At 42.4% G+C, this 24,699-nt stretch overlaps 1 protein-coding gene across 6 annotated transcripts in view; it reads left to right on the top strand.

The window, feature by feature from the left end:
• Window positions 1-24,699, top strand: part of LOC122550120 (actin-related protein 3B) — a 169,380-nt gene that overhangs the window by 89,470 nt on the left and 55,211 nt on the right. For all 6 annotated transcript variants that reach the window (XR_006311742.1, XM_043690734.1, XM_043690732.1 and 3 more), the window contains one exon: window positions 13,397-13,504. Coding sequence is in view for 5 of the 6 variants with exons in the window: in XM_043690734.1 (XP_043546669.1) it covers window positions 13,397-13,504 (108 nt within the window). In the remaining variant the exon portion in view is untranslated. The remainder of the gene's footprint in view (window positions 1-13,396; window positions 13,505-24,699) is intronic.

Below are 24,699 nucleotides of genomic sequence, written 5' to 3'. Positions count from 1 at the left end.
GAGATGAGGAAGACTTTATTCACTCAGAGTTGTGAATCTGTGGAATTCTCTCCCACAGGAAATTGTTGGGACCAGTTCATTAGATATTAATTAGATATCATCAAGAGAGAGCTGGATGTGACAGAGTGGCTAAAGCGGGAATGGGATACAGAGATTGCATGATCAGCTGTGATCACATTGAATGGTGTTGTAGGGTCGAAGGAGCGTCGCTCCGAAAGCTAGTGTGCTTCCAATTAAACCTGTTGGACTATAACCTGGTGTTGGGTGATTTATAACTTTGTACACCCCAATCCAATACCGGCATCTCCAAACTATGTTTCTCTGTAATTGTTTCCTTTCCTTTGTATTTCCATAATACAATAATAGTTTTACTTTCCTTTTCCCTGCTCCTCCCCATTGCCACCCCAATTGGCAGCGTTAGAGACCATTGCAAGAAAAGCAATAATAGGCTGAGTTATAAGCAATATTCACCAGTCCCTTCTTTCTTGCTTGCCTTGTGCAAAATAAGGTATGTTGGTGTTAATTGCAGATTTTTGTTGTTGTGGACGTTCAAGGACTTGGTGGATACTTTCTTCAGTGTTGTACAATGGTAAACCAACTAAAGGTTAGTGGAGGAGATGAACTCTAAGTTGATGATGTATGCCTGTAGAACCACTTGTTCCCATCTTTTCTATGAAATTGTTCTGTGTTATGGCTCTCAGCTGGTGATAATACTGATCCAGTCAGGTCCCAGAATTAAACCTGGCGTGGTAAATTATGTGTTTTATTTTTGTAGCCAATTACTGTGATGGTTAGTCTGGACCCTCAGCAATGTGGTTGACTCTTAAATGCCCTTTGAAATGGCCTATCAAGTCACTCAATTTTATCAACTGCTGGAAAAAAGGAATGAAACTGGATAGGTCACCTGGCATTGACTAAAGCACTAGATTAGAGTGGTGCTGGAAAAGCACAGCAGTTCAGGCAGCATCCGAGGAGCAGGAACATCGACGTTTCGGGCAAAAGCCTTTCATCAGGAATAGAGGCAGGGAGCCTGCAGGGTGGAGAGATAAATGAGAGGAAAGTGGGGGTGGGGAGAAAGTAGCATAGAGTGCAATAGGTGAATGGGGGTGGGGATGGAGGTGATAAGTCAGGGAGGAGGGTGGGGGTAGGTAGCAAAGAGAATAATGGGTGAATGGGGTGGGGATGAAGGTGATAGGTCAGAGAGGAGGGTGGAGTGGATAGGTGGAAAGGAAGATAGGCAGGTAGCAGAAACGTCAATAGCAAATGCAGCCCTGTCGACCTTGAAAAGTCCTCCTCATTAACTTAGGGCCTAGAACCAAAATCGAGAGATTTGTCTTAGACTAGTTGATAAGAATAATTCACATATACATGACTGACCAATTTCCCAGACAACACCATCACCAGCAGACATGACAAACAGTGGTATACAGTCAGGAAGGAGTTTACCATGGGAGTTCTCAACATAGACTCTAGACCTCACAAAGTCCCATGGCATCAGGTTAAACGTGAGCAAGGACACCGCATGCTGATCGCACATACTGTGCATCTAGGTTGATGAATCAGTGCTCTTCTATATTAAACAACACTTGGAGGAAGCTTTGAGGTTGGTAAGAGCACATAATGTACTTCAATGTTCACCACCAAGAGGCTTAGAAGCACCACTGATCGAGCTGGTGGAATCGTAAAGGACAAAGCTGCTAGACTGGGACTGTGACAGGTGGTAAGGGACCCAACAATATGGAATTACATGCTGGACCTCATCCTCACCAAATGGCCTGCCACAGATGCATCTGTCCATGACAGTATCATCACATCGTCACATTAAGGATACCTTATATCATATTGTGTGGCACTATGACTAAGCTGAATGGAACAGACTTCGAACCGACCTAGCAACTTAAGACATGGCATTCATGAGGCACAGTGAGCCATGAGCAGCAACAGAATTGTACTCCAACTCAATCTGCAAACTCATGGCCTGGCATAACTCCCACTCTTGTTGTCATCAGGACAGAGGATTAATGCTTGTTCACTGAAGAGTACAGGAGGATATGCCAGGAACAGCACCCGGCACACTTATAGCTTAGATGTTTTCCTGGTGAAGCTACAAACAAAAAGGACTACTTGCATGTGAAATTGCATAAGCAATTTTGATTGACAGAGCTAAGAAATTTCACGGCCAATAGATCAGTTCAAAGCTGTACATTCCTAATACACCTAGTTGTGACTGGTGATGGAAAATTAAACAACATGCTGGAGGAGGAGATTCCACCAATATCTCCCTCCTTAAAAAGGTGGGAGACCAGAACACTCAGTGCAAAAGATGAGGCTGGATCATTTGCAACAATCTTCCGCCAAAAGGATCAAGTAGATAATCCATCTCTGACTCCTCCAGAGTTCCCAGCATCACAGATGCCAATCTTGAGTCAATTTGATTTACAGCAACAGCTATCAACAAAAGACTGGAGCCACTGAATACTGTAAAGGATTTGGACCCAGACAACACTATGCCAATAGCACTGAACATTTGTGCTCCAGAACATGCCACACCCCTAGCAAAGCTGTTATAGTACAGCCACATCACAAAAATCTACCTGACAATGTGGAAAATTGCCCAGGTATGTTCTGTACACATAGAGAAGGACAAATCCAACCCAGCCAATTACTACCCCATCAGTCTACACATCATCAGTAAAGTGATGGAAGATGTCAACTTTTAAAAGGTATCCATGGGTACATGAAAAGGAAGGGTTCAGAGGAATATGGGCCAAATGCTGTCAAATGGGACTAGATCAGTTTAGAATAGCTGGTTGGCACAGACATGTTAGACCAAAGGATCTGATTCAGTGCTGTATAAATTTATGACTCTATGATTCTAATAGTGCTATCAAGCAGCACTTGCTTGACAACCTACTCATAGAGTCATAGTCATAGAGTCATAGAGATGTACAGCATGGAAACAGACCCTTCGGTCCAACCCGTCCATGCCAACCAGATATCCCAACCCAATCTAGTCCTACCTGCCAGCACCTGGCCCATATCCTTCCTATCCATATACCTATCCAATTGCCTCTTAAATGTTGCAATTGTACCAGCCTTCACCACATCCTCTGGCAGCTCATTCCATACACGTACCACCCTCTGTGTGAAAAAGTTGCCCCTTAGGTCTCTTTTATGTCTTTCCCCTCTCACCCTAAACCTATGCCCTCTAGTTCTGGACTCCCCGATCCCAGGGAAAAGACTTTGTCATTTATCCTATCCATGCCCCTCATAATTTTGTAAACCTCTATAAGGTCACCGCTCAGCCTCTGACGCTCCAGCTAAAACAGCCCATACCACTCAGTTCCTGACCACATGAGAGCTTTGGACATGGACAAACATGGACGAAAGAATAAGTTTCAGGGGAGAGATGAAAGTGACTGCCCTTGACATCAATGCTGCATTTTATGAGTTATGGCATCAAAATTCGAAAAACTGGATTCATTGGGAGTCAGGGATAGCCGCTGTATTGGAGTTGACATACCACAAAGGAACATGTTTGTGGTTGTTGGAGATAAGTCATTTCAACTCCAGGATACCTGTGCAGGAATTCCTCAGAGTAGTGTCCTAGGCCCAATCATCTTCAGCTACTTTTTCAATGACCTTTCTCCATTTTAAGGATGGAACTGGGGTATTGTGCAATCATCAGCAAATGTTCCTCACCATTTCTGATTCCTCCAATAGTGAAGTAGCCCATGTCCAAATGTAGCAGGATATGGACAATATCCAGGTTTGGACTGACAAGTAGCAAGTAACATTCGTGCTACACAAGTGCCAGGCAATAACATAATCCATCAAGAAACAATCGCACTGTTGCCCCTTGATATTTAATAACATTAGCATCACTGAAACCCCATTCTGGATTAGTGGTGCTGGAAGAGCACAGCAGTTCAGGCAGCATCCGAGGAGCAGTAAAATCGACGTTTCGGGCAAAAGCCCTTCATGAAACCCCCTCTATCAACATCCTGAGCATTACCATTGACCAGAAACTGAACTAGACTAGCCATATAAATACAGAGGCTACAAGATCACTTCTTGATTTCCAAAGCCTGTCCATTGGCTACAAGGCATAAGTGGAGTTCAATAGAATACTCTCCACTTGCCTGAATGAGTGCAGTTCCAACACCATCTAGGACAAAGAAGCCTACTTGATTGACACCACATCCAATTCTTTCCACCATTGTTACTCAGTAGCAGCAGTGTGTAATATGCACAAGATGTACTGAAGAAATTCACCATGCCTCTTTAAACAATGTTTTCCATGCCCAATAATATTTCCATCTAAAAAGACAAGGCAGTAAATGCATAGGAACACCATCTGCTCATCCCCCTCTGAACCACTTACTATCCTGACTTGGAAATGTATTGCAATTTCCTCAGTGTTGCTAGTCAAAATCCTGGACCTCTCCCTGCAACAGCATTGTGGAAATACCTGGTTTAAGAAGGCAGCTCATCAACACCTCTTCAAGGGCGATAAGAATGGGCAATAAGTGCATGTTGAGTCAGCAAAACCTTCACTCTGTGAATGAATTCCAAATAAAAGTAAATATCTTAAATGTTTTACCAGAAAACACACCTATAAATTGGAAAAAGATATTAGGAAATTATTAATGTCTGTCACCTCTTCTTGCTGTCTGATAATTATAAAAGATCTTCATCAAATATGTTCCTGAAAAATATTTAAGTAAACCTTTTGAAATTGCACAATCACATTTTCTAGTTTAAAACTGTTGCATCTATAACTTAAATTTGAGATATTAGCTTCAAAATGGAAGACAATTAACCACGTTCAGTCAGAATATTCATAATGAATAGCGGGCAATCTTTTGCAAAAACTTCTTTTTGGTCTGGAGCTGTTATGATTTTGGAAAGAAATCTGACAAGTGTCTTACAGGTTTATTCTCTTCAGTTAACTTCAAGGTCATGTGGTGAAGTATGCTCCATAGTTATAGCAGAGATTGAAGGAGAGCTGTTTAGCACTTCTGTTGTATGTGTTACTGCTGTTTGCTTATGTAGCTAGCAGCCGGGCAATGTGTCAATTTTCCTTCTTTGACAATCAGTGTGAACTTATTAATCACCATTCCCAATTAAGATATAATGAAAAACATTATGATATCATATAAGGAAAATCTATATTCAAAGTACCACCTCTCGAGTGGATGACAGAACAGAAAGGTACAGGTATGTATTCCTGCTATTTTCATTTTGGTGATTTGATGTGAGAGTCCCATGTGTCTTGTTTGTATGGATAAAAAGAGATCCTGGAGCATATTATCAAAATGACCAGGAAGTTCGCCTTTTGCCCTGGCCAACATTCCTCCTTGCACCAATAATACCAAAAATGACTAACTGGGTATTCACTTAAATCTTGTTGTTGGACTTTACTGTGTAAAATTGCCTATTTGTGTTTGCCCATAAGACAGTTTCTGTATTATGTTATGAAGATACTTTATATTTAGTATTGCTTGGGAAATCCAAGGTTTGAAAAATTATGCAAAATGGATTTATTTCAGGTTGTGTGGAAACTCATGGTTTCTTTAATTGAAAGTTCACTTGTGGACATTGGAGCTTTTTTTTACAAGCTTCCTATGAAACACATGACTGGTGATAATGGGTTTGCTGTAGACCCCTGGTAAATGTTGTTTTTGAACAGTGGATTGTTTATAGAGATGCTTATTTTATCTGGTTTGATTAAAGAGCAACCTGTTAGGAACAAGTTGAGTTGGTGGAAAACCATCTACTCACAACAATTTGAGGAGGAAAACGTGATAAGACAAATTGCCAAGTAGTTTTCTCTCTAATTTCTAAACAGAAAAGCCTCTTATTAAATTCAGAGTGAAATCTAATTGCTCTTTGAAAGGGTGTTTGCAGAAACAGCTCAGAATTGTATCCCCTGGGCAAGCTGGATCTGCTAGACTTTAGGGACAACCATGTGTGACTAGTGACTTGACCACACCAGCCTGAACACCAGAGCAACAGAATGCAGAACATTTGATTCTTATTCTTTTACTTTCAGGAATAACCTAATGACCTTTTTTTTTCAAAAATAACCCTCTTTCCCCAGCATTTATACTTCAATTTTATTAACTGTGTATGTTAGATCTTGTTGTTTAAAAGTGATATAGATAAGGAATTTAATTGGTCATTTTGGCAGCAGCAAAAAAAAGTTATTTATTTTGTTTTGTGACCAATGGATTCATGTGACTAGAGCAATGGTGCATTCCTTTGGCCTCAGTTGTAACAATTTCTTAAACAAATTTGTCAGTTGTAAGCTGCCTTTTAGGTTCCCATTCCCTGCCACACTAGGGCTATTTGAGGACAACAAAGTCAAGTTTTTTCAGGTTCAAGTCCTACCTGTTCCTACCTGTGTTATAACATGTCTGAACAAGTTCATTCAAATGTCTGTAAATATCTAGAAAAGTTGATATGACATGTGATTATTAGTGTGATTGAGGTTCTGCAATCTGGAAGGTAATCTTTGTGATCACTAACTTCCAATGTTTGGCTTCAATCTTTCTATTAATAAATAAGTCTCTTCACTCTTTTCATCTCTCTTTTCTCTTTACTTTTCTCTTCACTCTTCTTTTTACACGTCTGTCTTCTCTTCAAGTCATAGAGTCTATAGCATACTAAAAGCCCCTCTGCCCATCTAATCTATGCTGGTCAAAAACAACCATCAAACTATTCTATTCCTATTTTCCATCTCTTGGCCCATAGCCTTGTGTACTTTGGCATCAGAGGTGTATATCTAAATGCTTCTTGAAGAATGAGGTATTTCTGCCTTTACCATCCTTACATGCAGTGAGTTCCAGATTTCCTCCACCCTCTGAGTGATTTTTTTTTCTTCACATCCCCTTTAACTCCTCTGACTCTTACCTTAAACATATGCCTCCAGGTCATTGATGTATCCACCAACAGTTCCTTACTGTCTACACTGTTTTATGTGCCTTATAATTTTATACATCTCAATTATATCCTCTCTTGTTCTCCTCTGCTCCGAGGAAAACAACCCCAGTCTGTCCAATCTCTCTTCATAACCAGAACTCTTGAGCTCAGGCAACATCCTGATAAACAAAATCACAAGTTGCTGGAAGAGCCTAGCAGGTCTGGCAGCATCTGTGAAGAGAAATCAAAGTTAATGCTTCAGGTCTGGTGATACTTCTTCAGAACTCATGGTAGCTAGGAAAATATCAGTTTATATGCAGGGTGGGGGAGGGGTAAGGGGTAAATGATGGGTAGGGATGGAGTCCGAAGAGGGACAAGACTGGTGGGACAGACAAAGGAGTTGAAAGTAATCTGGCTGGGAGGGTGAATAGTTGGCTAACAATAGGTAGTGTGTAATGGTAGACTGTGATAACAAGGTTTGGTGTGTGTGGTAGGGGGCGAGGACATTGGGGAGTTCAGGCCCTAAAATTATTGAATTCGATATTGAGTCAAAGGGCTGCAGGTTCCCCAAGCAAAAAATTAAGTGTTATTCTTCCAGCTTGCTCTGAGCTTTGCTGGAGTACTGCAGCCAGCCTGAGACAGAGATGTTGGCCAGGAAACCTTGACCTTATTTCATCTGGTAGTCTGCCTAACACCACCCTACACCCCCCCTCGGTTCTACCTCTTTCTGAAAATCCACAAATAGGACTGACTGGGCAGACCCATTGTTTCAGCCTGCTCCTGCCTCACAGAACTCACTTCTTCCTACCTTGACTCATTCTTTTCTCCCCTGGTCCAGTACCTGCCCATATACATTTGTGATTCCTCTGATGCTTCACACCAGTTTCCAAATTTCCAGTTTGCAGGCTCCAGCCACCGTGCATGTGCAATTCTTGTACACATCCATCTCCCATCGGGATGGTCTCAGGGCTGTCCGCTTCCCGGAACAAAGGCCTGACTCGTTCCCACCCACCACCACCCTCCTTCGCTTGGTCGAGCTCGTGCTCATTCTCAACAAGTTCTCTTTTAACTCCCCTCATTTTCTTCAGGTCAGAGGGGTGGCCATGGCTACTCGCATAGGCCCCAGTTATGCCTCTTCAAGGGGCATATAGAACATTCCTGGTTCCAGTTCTATTCTGGCCCCCACACACAACTCTCTCTGATGTATTGATGATGTCATCAGTGCTACTTCCTCCTTTCATCTGGAATTGGAACAGTTAATCATTTTCGCTTCCAGTTTCCACTCCACCCTCACTTTCACCTGATCTATCTCTGATTCCTCCTTTCCCTTCCTTGACATCTCTGTTTCCAATGCTGGGATAGACTGGCCACTAATATCTACTATAAACCCACTGACTCCCATAGCTACCTTGACTAAACATCCTCGCACCCCTTTTCCTGAAAAGATTCCATTTCATTCTTACAGAATTCCGTCTCATATGTTCCAATGAGACCAACTTCAACAAGCTGAAGTCTGAAGTATCCACTTTCTTCCTCAACCTGCAGATTTCCCCAGCACTGTTGTCAACAGGGCTCTCAACTGGGTTTGACCCATCTCCGGCATTTCTGCTTTCACTCCCTCTCTTCCTTCCTGTAACAACGATAGGGTTCCCCTTGTCCTTACCCACTATCCCACATCCAGAAGATCATCAGCTGCCATTTCTGCCACCTCCAGTGAGATGCTACCACTGGATGCATATTCCCCTCGCCTCCCTTGTCCACGTTCCGCAGGGACTGTTCCCTCTGTGATACCATAATCCAGTCTTCCTTCACTCCCAACACCCCCTATCACCCTCCACACAGCTCCATGGGACTTTCCCATGGAACCGCTGAAGGTGCCTGTTTACTTCCTCCCTCCTCAGTATCTAGGGCCCAAACATACCTTCCAGGTGAAGTAGCACTTTACTTGCACTTCTGACAATCTAGTCCACTGCATTCGCTGCTCACAATATGGTCTCCTCTACATTGGAGAAAGTAAGCATAGACTGGGTGACTGCCTCGCAGAACATCTACATTCTTTCTGCAAAGAAAATTCTTGAGCTTTCAGTTGCCTGCCACTTTAACACACCACTCTGTTCCCTGGCAACACCTCTGTCTCAGGCTTGCTGCAGTGCTCCAGCAAAGCTCAGTGCTAGCTGGAAGAATAACTCCTCATTTTCTGCTTGGGGACCCTACCATCCTCTAGACTCAATATCAAGTTCAATAATTTTAGGACCTGAACTCCCCCATGTCCTCGCCCCCTACCACACACCAGGCTTTGCTGTCACATATCATTGTTATCACATCTTCCTGATGAAGGGCTTTTGCCCAAAACTTTGATTCTCCTGCTCCTGAAATGCTGCCTGACCTGCTGTGTTTTTCCGGCACCACACTCTCAACTCTAATCTCTAGCATTTGCAGTCCTCATTTTCCCCTTTATTATCACATGGTCTGCCATTACACGCTACCTATTATTAGTCACTAACAGTCTCCACTTAACAACTATTCACCCTCCCAGCCAAATCGCTACTGACTCATTTGTCTGTCCAACTGTTCATTTGTTTCTTTAGGTTCCATCTCTACCTATCGTTTACTCCTTACCCCTCCCCCATCCTATCTTCTGTATATAAACCAATATTTTCCTAGCTACCATCAGTTCTGAAGAAGGGTCACCGGACCCGAAACATTAACTTTGATTTCTCTTCACAGATGCTGCCAGACCTGCTGAGCTTTTCCAGCAACTTCTGTTTTTGTTTCCGATTTACAGCATCTGTAATTCTTTCGGTTTTTGTTTAACATTCTGATAAATCTCTTCTGCAGCCTCTCCTATAATGTAGACTCCAGAACTGCACACAATGCTCTAGTTATGGCCAAACTGACATGTTATACTGTTACAAGATAACCTCCCTATTCCTTACCTCTGTGTCTTGGCTAATAAAAGCAAGCATCTCATATGCCTTGTTAAACACTTTATCTATCTGTTCTGCTCCCTTAAGGGAGCAGTGGACATGTATTACAATGTCACTCTGATGCTCAGTGCTTCCCAGGGTCCTGCCGTTCATCATGTATTCCCTTGCCTTGTTTGTCCTGCCCAAGTGCATCACCTCTTACTTATCTAGATTGAATTCCATTTGCCACTGATCAGCCTTACTGACTAATCCATCTCTATCCTCTTGTAATCTAGGATTATCCTCCTCACAATTTACCATCCCATCAATATTTGTATCAGCCCCAAATCTATTGATCAACTCTCCCTTAGTTAAATCTAAATCATTTATATCAACCACAAACAGCAAAGGACACACCACTGATCTCTGCAGAACCCCACGAGACACAGCTTCTCATCACAAAAACACTCCTCAGCCATCACTCTCTGCCTTCTCCCCTCATCTTCACACTTGGTGACTTCTTTGAAAAATTCAAATCAAGTTGTTCAGACATGACATTCTCTTAGCAAAACCATGCTGACTGTTCTTCATTAATTCTGTCCCTCAGAATTGCTTCCAATAGTTTCCCCACCACTGAGGTTAGACTGATTGGCCTATAGTTTCTGGTTTATCTCTTGCTTTCTTCTTAAATAACAGTACTACACTGTCTATCTTCCAGTAAACTGGCACCTCTGTGGGCAGAAAGGAATTGAAAATTATTGCCTATTTCCTCCTTTGCCTCATTCAACAGCCTGGTGTACCATTCATCCAGTCCTGGAGATTTATCTGCTTTTAAGCTTGCCATAACATTTAGAACCTCCACTCTGTCTATGCTAATTTCTTTATTTTTTTCTCCCTGATTTCTATATGCACATTGTCCTCACCAGTGAACACTAACACAAAGTATTCATTTCAAATCATACTTACAGCCTCTGGCTCCACGCACAATTATCATTGTGGTCCTTTCATTGTTACCCTTTTAGTGTTCATGTCCTTGTAAAGTAACTTGGAATTTTCCTTTATTTTACTTGCCATTATTCTGCCCTTTTTTGCTCTCCTAATTTTCCCCTTGCACATTCTGTACTCCTGTAGGGCACCTGCTGTTTTGAGCTGTCAATATCGGCATTAAGCCTTGCTTTTTCTCTTCATCCAATACTGTATATCCCTTGATATCCAGGATTTGTTGCTCCACCTTTTATCCTTACTAAAACATATTGGCCCTGTACTGTCGCCCTTCCTGAGTGCTCCATTGCTTGGACACAGATTTACCAAAAAAGTATCTGCTCCCAGTCCACTTTGGCCAAATCAAACTTGATTTTATTAAAATTGGCCTTGCCCTAGTTTAGAACTCTGATTTCGGGCCCATTCTTGTCTTTTCCGTAACAATCTTGAATCTATTAATGTTATGATCATTGTTTGCAAAATCCCTCCCCAGTAATAGTTCAAAAAATTGCCCGGATTCATTACCTAAAATTGACTCTTTGCGTGCTTCCCCCCTTCACCTCTAGTTAATTTGAAGAATTTGAAATCCCCTATTTAAGTATCCGAATACTTTTACACTTTCAGAGATTTGTCTATACACCTGCTATTCTATCTCTCTCAGACTCTTAGGGGGCCTATAGCATTGTCATTTTTCTTTCGGATTTTATGTTCTACTCATATGGCTTCTTTTGAAGAGCCTTCTAAAATGTCAAAAAGGTTAGTCTAAAAGGAAAAGGAAGCATATGTAAGGTTTAGGCAACTGAAATCAGACAAGGCTCTTGAGGAATATAAATAAAACATGAAAGAAGTTAGATAAGGAGTTAGAGGGCTAAAAGAGGCCATGAAATCTGAAGGCATTTTATACGCATATTAGAAGCCAGAAGATGGCTAGGGGCAGGGTAGATCCACTCAAAAACAAAGGAGGGAATTTATGCAAAAAGCGAGGGAAAGTGGGTGAGGTCTTTAATGAATACTTTTCATATATATCTTCACCAAGGAGAAGGATGTTGATGATGGTAAGATGGGGAATGTTGATATTCTAGGGCATTTTGAATTTAAAAAGGAGGTGTTTGGTGTTGTGAAAAACATTAAAGTAAATAGGTCCAAGGGCCTGATGTGATCTGAGGATACTTAAGGAGGCAAAGGAGGAGATTACCTGGGCCTTGGCGGACAGCTTAGTTTCCTCTTTTGCCATAGGCAAGGTATCAGAAGACTGGGGAATAACCAATATTGTTCTTTTGTTCAAGAAGGGCAACAGGAATAATACAGGAAATTATAGGTTAGTGATACTTCCATCACTGATCGGGAATCACTGATGGAAGGATCACTGGCTTATCCTAAGGGACAAGATTTACTTGCATTTGGAAAGAAAAATGCATTTACTCTGCAAGGATCAGTACTGGGACCTCTTTGTAATATATGTAAATAATTTGGATGAAAATGTAGGTAGTTTGATTAGTAAGTTTGCAGATGACATGATAATTGGTGGAACTATAGATAGTGAGGAAAGTTGTTAAAAGATACAGCAGGATATAGATCAGTTAGAAAGTTGGGTGGCAAAATGGTGGATGAGTTTATTCTGGACAAATGTGAGGTGATGCATTTTGGGAGGTCAAATGCAAGAGGGAAGTATACAGTAAATGGTAGGATCCTTAGGAGCATTGATACACATAGGGATCTTCGGGGTGCAAATCCATAGCTCCCTGAAAATGGTAGCACATGCGGATAAGATGGTAAAGAAGCCGTATGTGCACTTACCTTCATTGGTCAAGACCTTGAGGATAAAATTTGGCAAGTCATGTTGCAGCAGTATTAGAGTGGATTAACTGTACAGAGATTGGACAAAGTTGGGGTTGTTTTGTTTAAAGCATAAGAGGCTGAGAAATGACTTTATAGAAGCATATAAAAATAAGATTCATGGATAGGGTGGATAGATGGAGTCTTTTTCCTAAGATGCAAATGTCAGATATTAGGGGGTAAAAGGCAGAAGGGAGAAATTTGAAAGGAGATGTGTGAGGTAAGTCTTTTACTGTGCTTTATTATTCTGTGTTCTATGCAAAATATACACTGGATTTTCTTTCAGTATTGTTGGATAATTCAGTATAGGTATGTTACTTTTAATGTCGCAATTTTAGGATTAAAATAGCGTTTGGCTGATCTATATTTTTAAACGTTTCTGTATTACACACGTTAATTTTTAAAGTCTGGCACTCTTAGGACTGAGACTGTATTGGATTTCAGATTGCTGGGACACCTGGGTATGTGGGATTAAGAGTTGTTTGAGTTAAATTAGTATGTTGATGTAAATAATTGTTGTAGCCACTATCTAGAGTGACATGTCATCAAGAAATATGCCACATTGAATTGGCGCGGTATTTGGTCAATAAGTCCAGATTTAATTTGACCGGAACGGAGTATGTTCAAAACTGTGCATCTTTTGGATAGTCAGATTTTGGGCAATGAACCTATACTCCAAGTAAGGGGGGAAAATATTGTATTGCCTCAACTGTAATTGTGTTATTTATTAGGATTAATTTAAATTGCAGGCTGTGCTGGCCTTAGCTGCTTCCTGGACATCACGGCAGGTTGGAGAACGCACATTAACAGGCATAGTGATAGACAGTGGAGATGGAGTAACCCATTGTATTCCAGTGGTGAGTATAACATGTGAGTGTAACTAATTATCATATCTACTGCATGAGAAGAAACATTTGGTTTAGTTACATCTTCAAACTGAATGTGATGTATGCTGCAATTAGTAATTAATACAACTAACAACCTTCCTGAACAAGATTTATCAGCAAGCATCTTTTGTATGAAGGACTAGTGAACACTGGAAATCACTGAGAAGCCCCTTGTGGCATTTGTTGAATGGCAGGCATTGAAGTGCGGTGGCTTGTGTGATCCTTTCTCAGCCAACCTCCACCATGGTGCCTCAATACAAATCTTTTCTGCATTTGTGGAGGGACATGCACAATGCTGCATGTATACTGAGGGAGTATCATTTCTGGCACTATTCACTTAAACTCAGTAAATAAGGCTCATGCTTACCTTTTTGGAGGTTTAACTTCACTAAAATAAAACAAACAGTAGTGAAAATCTTCAAAGACCAAATTTTGGTTTTAAAATCCAATGACAATGCAGCAAATTGTGGGCAGATCCATGTCCTTTAGCGGCATGGCAAGAAAGTAGAGAAAATACAGCAGAAATTATAAAATTGGAATCTTGATGTTGAGAAAAAAAATTCTGATGATTTTCCCTTTAGGGTTTAAACAGCAAGATCAAAACCTTGCTGATGAGCAGTGGTTACTTTATTCCCCTGAATCTACATCTAATTATTAGCCCAATTTATCTCATTTCAGGTGTTCAGGACTCATTTTGGAGTCATACCTGGCACATAGGAAGATGGTTGTGGTTGTTGAAGGTCAGTCAACTCAACTCCAGGACATCTCTGCAGGAGTTCCTCAGGATAGTGAGCTAGACCCAACCATCTTCAGCTGCTTCATCAATGACTTTCCCTGCATCACAAGGTCAGAAGTAGGGATTTTTGTTGGTGATTGCACAATGTTCAGCACCATTGAAGCAGTCAATGTCCAAATGGAGCCTGGCCTGGACAATATTTGGCTAGAGCTGTAAAGTGGCAATTAACATTTGTACAGGATTGACCATCTCCAATAAACGATTATGTAACACTGCTCCTTGACATTCAATGACGTTTTCCACCTGCCTGATGAATGCAGCTCCCACAACACTCAATAAGCTTGACATCTTCCAGGACAGAGCAGCCTGCTCGATTGGCACAACATCCACTCTCTCCTTCACCAACACTCAAAAGCAGCAGTGTGTATTATCTACAAGATGTGGAGGTGCCGGTGTTGGACTGGGGTGGACAAAGTTAAAAATCACACAGCATGACGTTATAGTCAAACTGGTTTATTTGGAAGTACTAGCTTTCGGAGCACTGCTCCTTCATCAGGTAGAATCGTAAGACACATAATTAATAGCAAATTTATGTCTTTTGCTATAAATTCTGCATCTTATGATACTGCGCTACAGCTATGTGATGAAGGAGCTGCACTCCGAAAGCTAGTACTCCCAAAGAAACCTCTTGGGCTATAACCTGGTGTTGTGTGATTTTTAATTTTATCTACAAGATGCACCACAGAAATTCACCAAAGATCCTTAGATAGCACCTTCCAAACCCACAACCACTTCCATCTAGAAGGACAAGAATAGATACAGGAATACTGTCAGAAGACTGGAGGATAGCAAATGTTGTCCCCTTGTTCACTGGTCTATAACCCTGGTAATTATAGACCAGTGAGCCTTACTTTAACTGTGAGTAAAGTGCTGGAAAAGGTTATAAGCAATAGGACTTATAATCATCTAGAGAGGAATAAGTTGATTAGGGATAGTCAACATGGTTTTGTGAAGGGTAGGTTGTGCCTCATAAACCTTATTGAGTTCTTTGAGATGGTGACCAAACACGTGGATGAGGATAAAGTGGTTGATGTGGTGTATATGGATTTCAGTTAGGCATTTGATAAGGTTCCCCATGGTAGGCTACTGCACAAAATATGGAGGCATGGGATTGAGGGTGATTTAGCGGTTTGGATCAGAAATTGGCTAGCTGAAAGAAGACAGAGGGTGGTGGTTGATGGGAAATGTTCATCCTGGAGTTCAGTTACTAGTGGTATACTGCAAAGATCTATTTCGGGGCCACTGCTGTTTGTCATTTTTATAAATGACCTAGATGAGGATAAGTTAGTAAGTTTGCGGATGACACTAAGGTCATTGGAGTCGTGGATAGTGCTGAAGGATGTTGTAGGTTACAAAGGGACATAGATAAGCTGCAGAGCTGGGCTGAGAGGTGGCAAATGGAGTTTAATGCAGAGAAGTTTGAGATGAGTTACTTTGGAAGGCGCAACAGGAATAAAGAGTGTTGAGCAAATGGTAAGATTCTTGGTAATGTAGATGACCAGAGAGATTTCGGTGTCCATGTACATAGATCCCTGAAAGTTGCCGCCCAGGTTGATAGGGTTGTTCAGAAGGCACACGGTGTATTAGCTTTTATTGGTAGAGGGTTTGAATTTCGGAGCCACAAGCTACTGCTGCAGCTATACAAAACTCTGGTGCGGCTGGACTTGGAGTATTGCGTACAGTTCACTGCATTATAGGAAGGACGTGGCAGCTTTGGAAAGGGTTCAGAGGAGATTTACTAGGATATTGCATGGTATGGAGGGAAGGTCTTATGAGGAAAGGCTGAGGGACTTGAGGGTGTTTCATTAGAGAGAAGAAGGTTAAGAGGTGACTTAATTGAGACAGTAGATAATCAGAGGGTTAGATAGGGTGGACAGTGAGAGCCCTTTTTCTTGGATGATGATGGCTAGCATGAGGGGACATAGCTTTAAATTGAGGGGTGATTGATATAGGACAGATGTCAGAGGTAGTTTCTTTACTCAGAGTAGTAGGGGTGTGGAATGCATTGCCTGAAACAATAGTAGGCTCGCCAACTTTCAGGGCACTTGAATGATCATTTGATAGACATATAGATGAAAATGGAATAGTGTAGGCAAGATGGGCTTTAGATTGGTTCTACATGTTGAAGCAACATCGAGGGGTGAAGGGCCTGTACTGAGCTGTAATATTCTATGTTCTATGTTCTATGTCCTATGTTCTATGATCTGTAAGACTGGCAAATACATGGGATACCACTACCTGCAAGTTCACCTGTGAGCTTTTTGCCATCCTGACTTTGAAATATATCACCATTACTTCTATGCTCCTGGGTCAAAATCCTGAAATCTCCTCTTGATCAGCATTGTGATTTTAGCGCATCGGGATAGTTAGCATATTTTCATAGTTTGGAATAGTGAACAGTCAAGGGTATAGACATGTTGCTGTATGGCACTATGTTACATCTTTGCCACACATACAGCATATGCTGGCAGCTTACTCAACCATCACACTGCATATACTTCAGCCACGCAGCCTTGTGTGAAAGTCAAACGGACCTAAACTTTTGTGGATTGAAGGACGATATGGTCAGTCAGGTGCGACAGCCAGAGTCAGAAAAGCTTGTCCAATTCTAGTTCTGGGGTTTGGCTACAGTCAGCCATGTAGGACAGGTGCAACCAATTAGGGATTACAGGTACATAATTTGACATGCTCTTGAGACATCAGTCCTAGAGATGGATAACTTTTGCTTTTAATGACATAAAGGGAGGGGGGCTGCATATGACAGTGGATGGAAGGGCAGCTAATGCTGATATAGTAGGAGGAGAAGTAAGAAGGAGTGAATGAGTAGGAAGTGTGGAGGCTTTGAGATTGAGATCATGAGATCGATGAGGACAATTGAATTGACACCATACGCACTATAATGGGAGTTGTAGTCTATGAGCCTTTTTGAGATGAGTGCAGCGACAGAGTTAGAGTTGATGTTGGCCCTTTGAGTGTGAGTCAGCTATGAGAAGATGTGGCACTTGCCATTGCAGATTGCAGTATTGTGCATTGAGTTTCATGTGCGATATTGCATTAACCTCGGACCACAATCACACTCCAGATGGTGCATGGCCTTAATTTGCCTGTTAGCAGGATGAAGCACTGCCCTTCTTTCAACCAACCCAATCACAAGCACCACTAGGTCACTGTCAATAAACCAAGAAGCTAATCTTTTCTGGACCATTCACTAGAGAAGTGAGGATCAGAAATACAGTGTGAAGAGCGGTTCCTTATGTAAGTTTGCTTTCTGAGCTGGAAGGTTCATTTTTTAGATGTCTCATCACCATACTAGATAACATCATCAGTGAGATTCCCGAAACCTAAACACATAAATAGAAAGTGGGTCACTAACACTAGTGCTTCACCAGAGGCTCACCAATGATGACAAAATGTTGGAAAATGAACCTTCCAGCTAAGCAAGCAAACTTACATCCACAACCTCAACCTGAGCTACAAATCTTCTCAAAGCTCACCAGAAGTTCCTGACTTGCAGCTTCTAAAGTGATGTGCAGCTAGGATTAAATATAGCATTAGTGGTATGAACATGACAGTCCTGGCAGCGGCTGTCACTTCCACCTTTGCTACTTCATTATTCCATGAGACAAGTGCTGAAGAGTTGCATGATTAATGAGAAAACAAGCGGAAGATTCATTAGATTAGAATTCCTACAGTTTGGAAATGAGCCATTTGGCCTAATAAGTCCACAACGACCATCTGAAGAGTACCCACCAAGACCCATTCCCCTACCCTATATTTACCTCTGACTAATGCACTTAGCACTATGGGCAATTTAGCATGGCCAATTCACCTGGCTTGCACATCTTTGGATTGTGGGAGGAAACCAGAGCACCCAGAGGATCCCACACAGACACGGGGAGAATGTGCAAACTCCACAGACAGTCACCCAAGGCAGGAATCGAACCCAGGACCTTGGCACTGTGAGGCAGCTGTGCTAGCCACTGTGCTACCCATTGCATGAGGAATGTTGCCATAAGCCAAAGTGTACAGGACACCATCAATCTTGCTCAGCAAAAAGTTACCAAAGAATGGAAACATTTACCTTTCTGTAATTTTTGATAGTATGAGGTTGTAATGAGAGTGCTCAAAATGGAGATTACTTGATAACTAACATTAATTGAGGTCAAAATGCCTCCACTGGTTGGTGGGCTGGCTACTAGAGATAAGATTGACTGAAAAAAAGAAAAGATTACAAAAATAACTTTACAAAAAAATTTGCTCATGGGAAGTGTGCCTCACTGGCTGGGTCAGCATCATTTCCTCATTTCTAATGGTCTTTGAGAAAGTGATGGTAGTGTTAGTGCACTCCCTTCTTGAATCACAGCAGTCCATGATGGGGTAGATATACTCATACTGTTGTTAGAGGGGCATTCCAGGATTTTTATCCAGTGACACTGAAACATAGGGTTGAATCTTACTTTTATTGGCTAGTTGTCAGTTTCGTTGAGTTTTTCACTGCAAGACCTCGTGTCATCTCTCACCACATCTTACCAAATATATCTCATGAACTACTGACTCCAACTCTATGGTGCTCATCTGATTCTAGCCTTGTCCTACTACTTACCTATTTTGGAGCAACTTGGTAGTCATTGGATATCAGCCGCAAGACAAGCATCTCTAATGCCCCTTGATTTTTAAAAGGCTCTGTGTACTCAGTTGAGCACTGGCACTCCAAAGTTGTCCTGTTAGGTGATAGACAGTCTTTCTGAAAATGTTTGAGAAGATAAAAGCGGTGCTATGATTCAACCTGGATAAATGCGAAGTGATGCATTTTGGCAGGTCAAACTTGAATGCTGAATATAGGATTAAAGACAGGATTCTTGGCAGTGTGGAGGAACTTGGTGTTCAAGTGCATTGATCCCTCAAAGTTGCCACTCCAAGTGGATAGGGTTGTTAAGAAAGCATATGATGTTTTGGCTTTCATTAACAGGGGGATCGAGTTTAAGAGCCGCGAGATTTTGCTACAGTTCTACAAGTCCCTGGTGAGACCACACTTGGAATATTGTGTCCAGTTCTGGTTGCTCTACTAAAGGAAAGATACAGAGGCTTTGGAGATGGTGCAAAGAAGGTTTACGAGGATGTTGCCTGGACTGGAAGTCTTGCCTTATGAAGAGAGGTTGATTAAACTCGGACTTTTCTCTCTGGAAAGAAGGAGGAAGAGAGGTGGCCTGATTGAAGTATACAAGGTAATGAGTGGCATGGATAGAGTCAATAGCCAGAGACTTTTCCCCAGGGAAGGATTGACTGCCACGAGGGGTCATAGCTTTAAGATATTAGGAGGAAGGTATAGAGGGGATGTCAGAGGTAGGTTCTTTACACAGAGAGTTGTGAATGCATGGAATATGTTGCTAGCGGTCGTGGTGAAAGCAGAGTCATTGGGGACATTTAAGCGGCTGCTGGATATGCACAAGGACAGCAGTTAATTGAGGGTTGCGTAGGTTAGGTTTTTTTTAATTTTAGATTAGGATTAATTCTCGGCACAACATCGTGGGCTGTTCTGTGCTGTACTTCTCTATGTTCTATGTTCTACGTTCTACTATGAGGAGAGAATCTGTCCCTCATATAAGACCCAGACTGTTTATGTGGGGATACTGAGACAACCATGTCCTGCCAATTGAGTAAGTACCATTTTTCAATCCAAGACAACTGTCACATTAACCTCCCTGTCAGTCTCAGTCATTGGACACTACTTTCAGCTGTTGGCCGCAAAATGTCTCTCTCGTGTTTTGCAGGGCCCTTGGGTTCTCAGTGGAAGATGAGCTGCTCTGCACCTCCTTGATCTCTGGGGAAAGAGTTCTGAGGATTCAGAAGAAGCATCAGCAAAGCTGTCTTCTTTATAACCCAGAACAAATACTGATGCCTTGATGGGAATGTTAGCATTAGAAAGTTTGGAAGTACATGCTTGCGAACCCCTCATTTCCTTCTCAGGCTATTCCAGAGTGGCTGGGCCCTCCACCTCTGCCCTCTCTGCCTCCCTTTGACCATTGGAAGTTCAATGTCAAGTTTGCTTGCAGAGGGTGGTCGGACAGGAAACTGCATTTTAATAAAGTGACATGTGTAATTAATGAGATTGTTAACAAGCAATATTCCCGCTGAATAGGCAACCTATTGCTGCTGAGTGAGAATCTCACCTCCACACCCAGAGCTTAATTAAAAGATATAGTAAGGTTAACATTAAAACATTGAGATAGGCCTCCCTGAACTTCTTGCATCATTCCACCACATTTCTCACCATAGCCCACATGGTTCAGGCCTTCATAATATTCGCCACATTTACAAGTCAGGATTATATGTGGCCGGGAAGGAAATTATGGCAGTGATATTCTCATATATTTGTTGCTCTGTCTTTGTCCCATTTATAAGGAATAAGGGATGGGACAGGAATTCCCAAACAGAAGCAATATTATTAACCAAATCCTTAACTGTTTGAAAAAGATTGAAAAAAAAACTGAACAATTTAAAAACAAGAGTAAAGGGTGTTTAGCTCTTCCATCAAACTGGATCATGCATAATGTCATTTGACAAAAAGATTAACCTGTCTATAGAATAGGATTGCCACTTGCCAGCCCATAATAGTTGAAGAGTGTGGTGCTGGAAAAGCACAGCCAGTTAGGCAGCATCCGAGGAGTAGGATAATCGATGTTTCGAGCATATGCCCTTCATCTGGAATGAGGCTTGTGGCCCAAAGGGGCTGAGAGAGAAATGGGAGGGGAGTGGGACTGGGGATAAAGTAGCTGAGAATGCGATAGGTAGATGATGTTAGGGGTGAAGGTGATAGGTCGGAGAGGAGGGAGGGAGGGAAGATGGACAGGCCAAGAGAGCAGTGCTGAGTTGGAAGGTTGGATCTGAGATAAGGTGGGGGGAAGGGGAAATGAGGAAACTGGTGAAATCCACATTGATCTCGTGTGGTTGGAAGGTCCCAAGGCAAAAGATGAGACATTGTAACGGTTTGAGGAGGCACAGGACCTGCATGTCCTTGGCGGAGTGGGAGGGGGAGTTAAAGTGTTCGATAACGGGGCGATGGGGTTGTTTCATGCGAGTATCCCAGAGATGTTCTCTGAAGCATTCCACAAATAGGTGATGTCTCCCCAATGTAGTGGGGACCACGTTGGGAGCACCGGATACAGTAGATGACGTGTGTGGAATTGCAGGTAAATCTCTGACGGATGTGGAAGACTCATGGATGGAGATAAGAGGGGAGGTGTGGGTGCAGGTTAGTAATTCTTGTGGTGGAAGGGGAAGGTGCCGGGAGGGGAAGATGGGTTGGTGGGGGGAGTGCACCTAACAAGGGAGTTGCAAAGGGACACACCAAACCACCCTCGCCTCCGGCAGCTTCTACTGCCACCGCAACAATTGCAAAACCTGCACCCTCACCTCCTCCCTTACCTCTGTCCAAAGCCCCAAAGGAGCCTTCCACATCCATCAGAGATTTACCTGCATTTCCCACATGTCACCTACTGTATCCGTTGCTCCCGATGTGATCTCCTCTACATTGTGGAGTCAGACATCGACTTGCGGAATGCTTCAGAGAACATTTCCAAGACACATGCACAAAACAATCCCATTACCCCGTGGTCAAATACTTTAACTCCCCCTCCCACTTCACCATGGACATGTAGTCCTGGGCCTCCTCCACCTCCAAACCCTTACCACCTAATGTCTGGAGGAAGAATGCCTCATCTTCTGCCTTGGGACCCTCCAACCACACAGGATCAATGTGGATTTCACCAGTTTCCTCATTTCCCCTCCCCCCACCTTATCCCAGATCCAACCTTCCAACTCTGCACTGCCCTCTTGACCTGTCGTACCTGTCCATCTTCCTTCCCTTCTATCCGCTCCACCCTCCCCTCTGACTTTTCACCTTCACCCCCAACTTCATCTACCTATTGCATTCTCAGCTGCGTTCCCTCCAGACTCCCCACCCCTCACCCTCCTCATTTATCTCTCAGCTCCCTTGGGCCACAAACCTCATCCCTGATAAAGAGCTTATGCTCAAAACGTCAATTCTTCTGCTCCTCAGATGTTGCCTGACCGGCTGTGCTTTTCCAGCACCACACTCTTCGATTCTGATCTCCAGCATATGCAGTGCTCACTTTCTCCCAGCCTATAATAGTTGCCTATTACTAAGAACATGATATGTTGTTGCTTGAAGTGCTGTTGACTTTGGGGTAATTTTACTTTGCTCTCTGTCACAACTCTCTCTCAGTTCCAATATGTTTTGTTTTGCTCTCTGTACATGCTTTGGCGTAAAACTTAATGTTATAACTTCCACGGCCTTTTTTAGATTCTGTGTGCCTCACGAATGTTTAGCCTAATTCAGGAAACTTCTGATGAAGAGTCACCGCACTTGAAACGTTAACTCTATTTTCCCTCTGCAGATGCTACCAGACCTGCCGAGTTTCTTTAGCAATTTCTGCTTTAGTTAAGGAAACTTGCTACAGGTTGGCCACCTTATGCTGGTCACAAATCCCATGTAGAGTGCAATGTGCTGAAACTTACAATCACCACAAATTCCAGTACAAAAGCCCACTGAAGAAATGTGGGTGTGTATGTAAATAGTTAGCACTGTTTGTTGATTATTGATTGCAAGATTTAGGCTACTACAGTGTACTAGTAATGCAATGAATACTGAGTACAGTGACAGGAGTCCTGAACAACCAAATGTGTGTGAATTGCGTGGAGTTTTTTTGATTGTTGGTATACCCATCGAGGCAAGGTTGAATTTTTCATTACACAGCTGACTTGATACTTCTAAATTGTGAATGGGTTTTGAAGGTTCAGAAGGTGCTATAAAGTTCTGCTTCAATAACTGGTTATTGATAGAGGAGTATCTTTGGTAGCAATGGGAGTTTAGTCATTTTTTTCTTGTCAGATTATGATTTCTTTCTTTACCTGTGGCATTGATGGGTTGTGCTAAGAAATAATGCCATAGAGTCACAGAGATGTACAGCATGGAAACAGACACTTTGGTCCAACTCGTCCATACCAAACAGATCTCCTAAATTAATCTAGTCCCATTTGTCAATATTTGGTCCATATTCCTCTAAACCCTTTTTATTCATGTACCCATCCAGATATCTTCTAAAAGTGGTAATTGTACCAGCCTCCACCATTTCCTCTGGCAGCTTGTTCCATACACATACCACCTTCTGTGTGAAAAGGTTGTCTCTGAGGTTCCTTTTATATCCTTGCCCTCTCACCTTAAACCTATGCCCTCTAGTTTTACATGCCCCTCACCTACGAAAAATACCTTGACGATACACCTTATCCATGCCCCTCATGATTTTATAACCTTCCATAAGGTCACCCTTCATCTTCCAACACTCCAGAGAAAATAGCCGAAGTCTGTTCAGCCTCTCCCTATAGTTCAAAAACTCCAATTCTGGCAACCTCCTTGTAAATCTTTTCTAAACCTTTTCTAGTTTCACAATATCTTTCCTAAAGCAGGGAGACCAGAATTGAATTCACTATTCCAAAAGTGGCCTAACCAATGTCCTGTACAGCTGCAACATGATCTCCCAACTCTTACTCAATACACTGACCAATAAAGACAGCGTACCTGTGACTCCACTTTCAAGGAACTATGAACCTGCACTCCAAGGTCTCTTTGTTTGGCACCATTCCCCAAGGTCTTACCATTAAGACCTTCCCTGATTTGAAGTATCAAAATGTAGCACATCACATTTACCTGGATTAAACTCCAACTGCCATTCCTCAGCCAATCGGCCCATCTGATCGTGATCCCTTTGTACTCTGAAATAACTTTCTTCACTGTCCATTACATCACCATTTTCTTGTCATCTACAAATTTACTAATCATACCTCCTATATTCACATCCAAATAATTTATATAAATGACAAAAAGCAGTGAACTAAGAATTTTTAAAAATGTTGTGGTTTAGTCTAAGGGATTGGCTATTCCATTGGATTGCCTACTGATTGTTATTAGGAGAAAGTGAGGACTGCAGATGCTGGAGACCAGAGTTGAAAAGTGTGGTGCTGGAAAAGTGCAGCAGGCTAGGCAGCATCCGAGGAGCAGGAGAATTGACGTTTTGGGCATAAGCCCTTCTTGGTGTGCCAAGCGGGCTGAGATAAAAGGTAGCGGGGGCGGGGAATTTGGGGGAGGGGCGCTGGGAATAAGATAGGTGGAACGAGGTGAAGGTGAAGGTGATAGCCCGGAGAGGAGGTGGGGGCAGAGAGGTCGGGAAGAAGATTGCAGGTCAAGAGGGCATTGCTGAATCCGAGGGTTGGGACTGAGATAAGTGGGGGGAGGGGAAATGAGGGGGCTGGAGTAATCTGCATTCATCCCTTGTGGTTGGAGGGTTCCTAG

This window comes from Chiloscyllium plagiosum, chromosome 5 (assembly GCF_004010195.1).
Source record: "Chiloscyllium plagiosum isolate BGI_BamShark_2017 chromosome 5, ASM401019v2, whole genome shotgun sequence".
Classification (NCBI taxonomy): domain Eukaryota; kingdom Metazoa; phylum Chordata; class Chondrichthyes; order Orectolobiformes; family Hemiscylliidae; genus Chiloscyllium; species Chiloscyllium plagiosum.
Note: the sequence above shows the minus strand (reverse complement) of the source record. Positions and strands in the feature narration are given on the sequence as shown.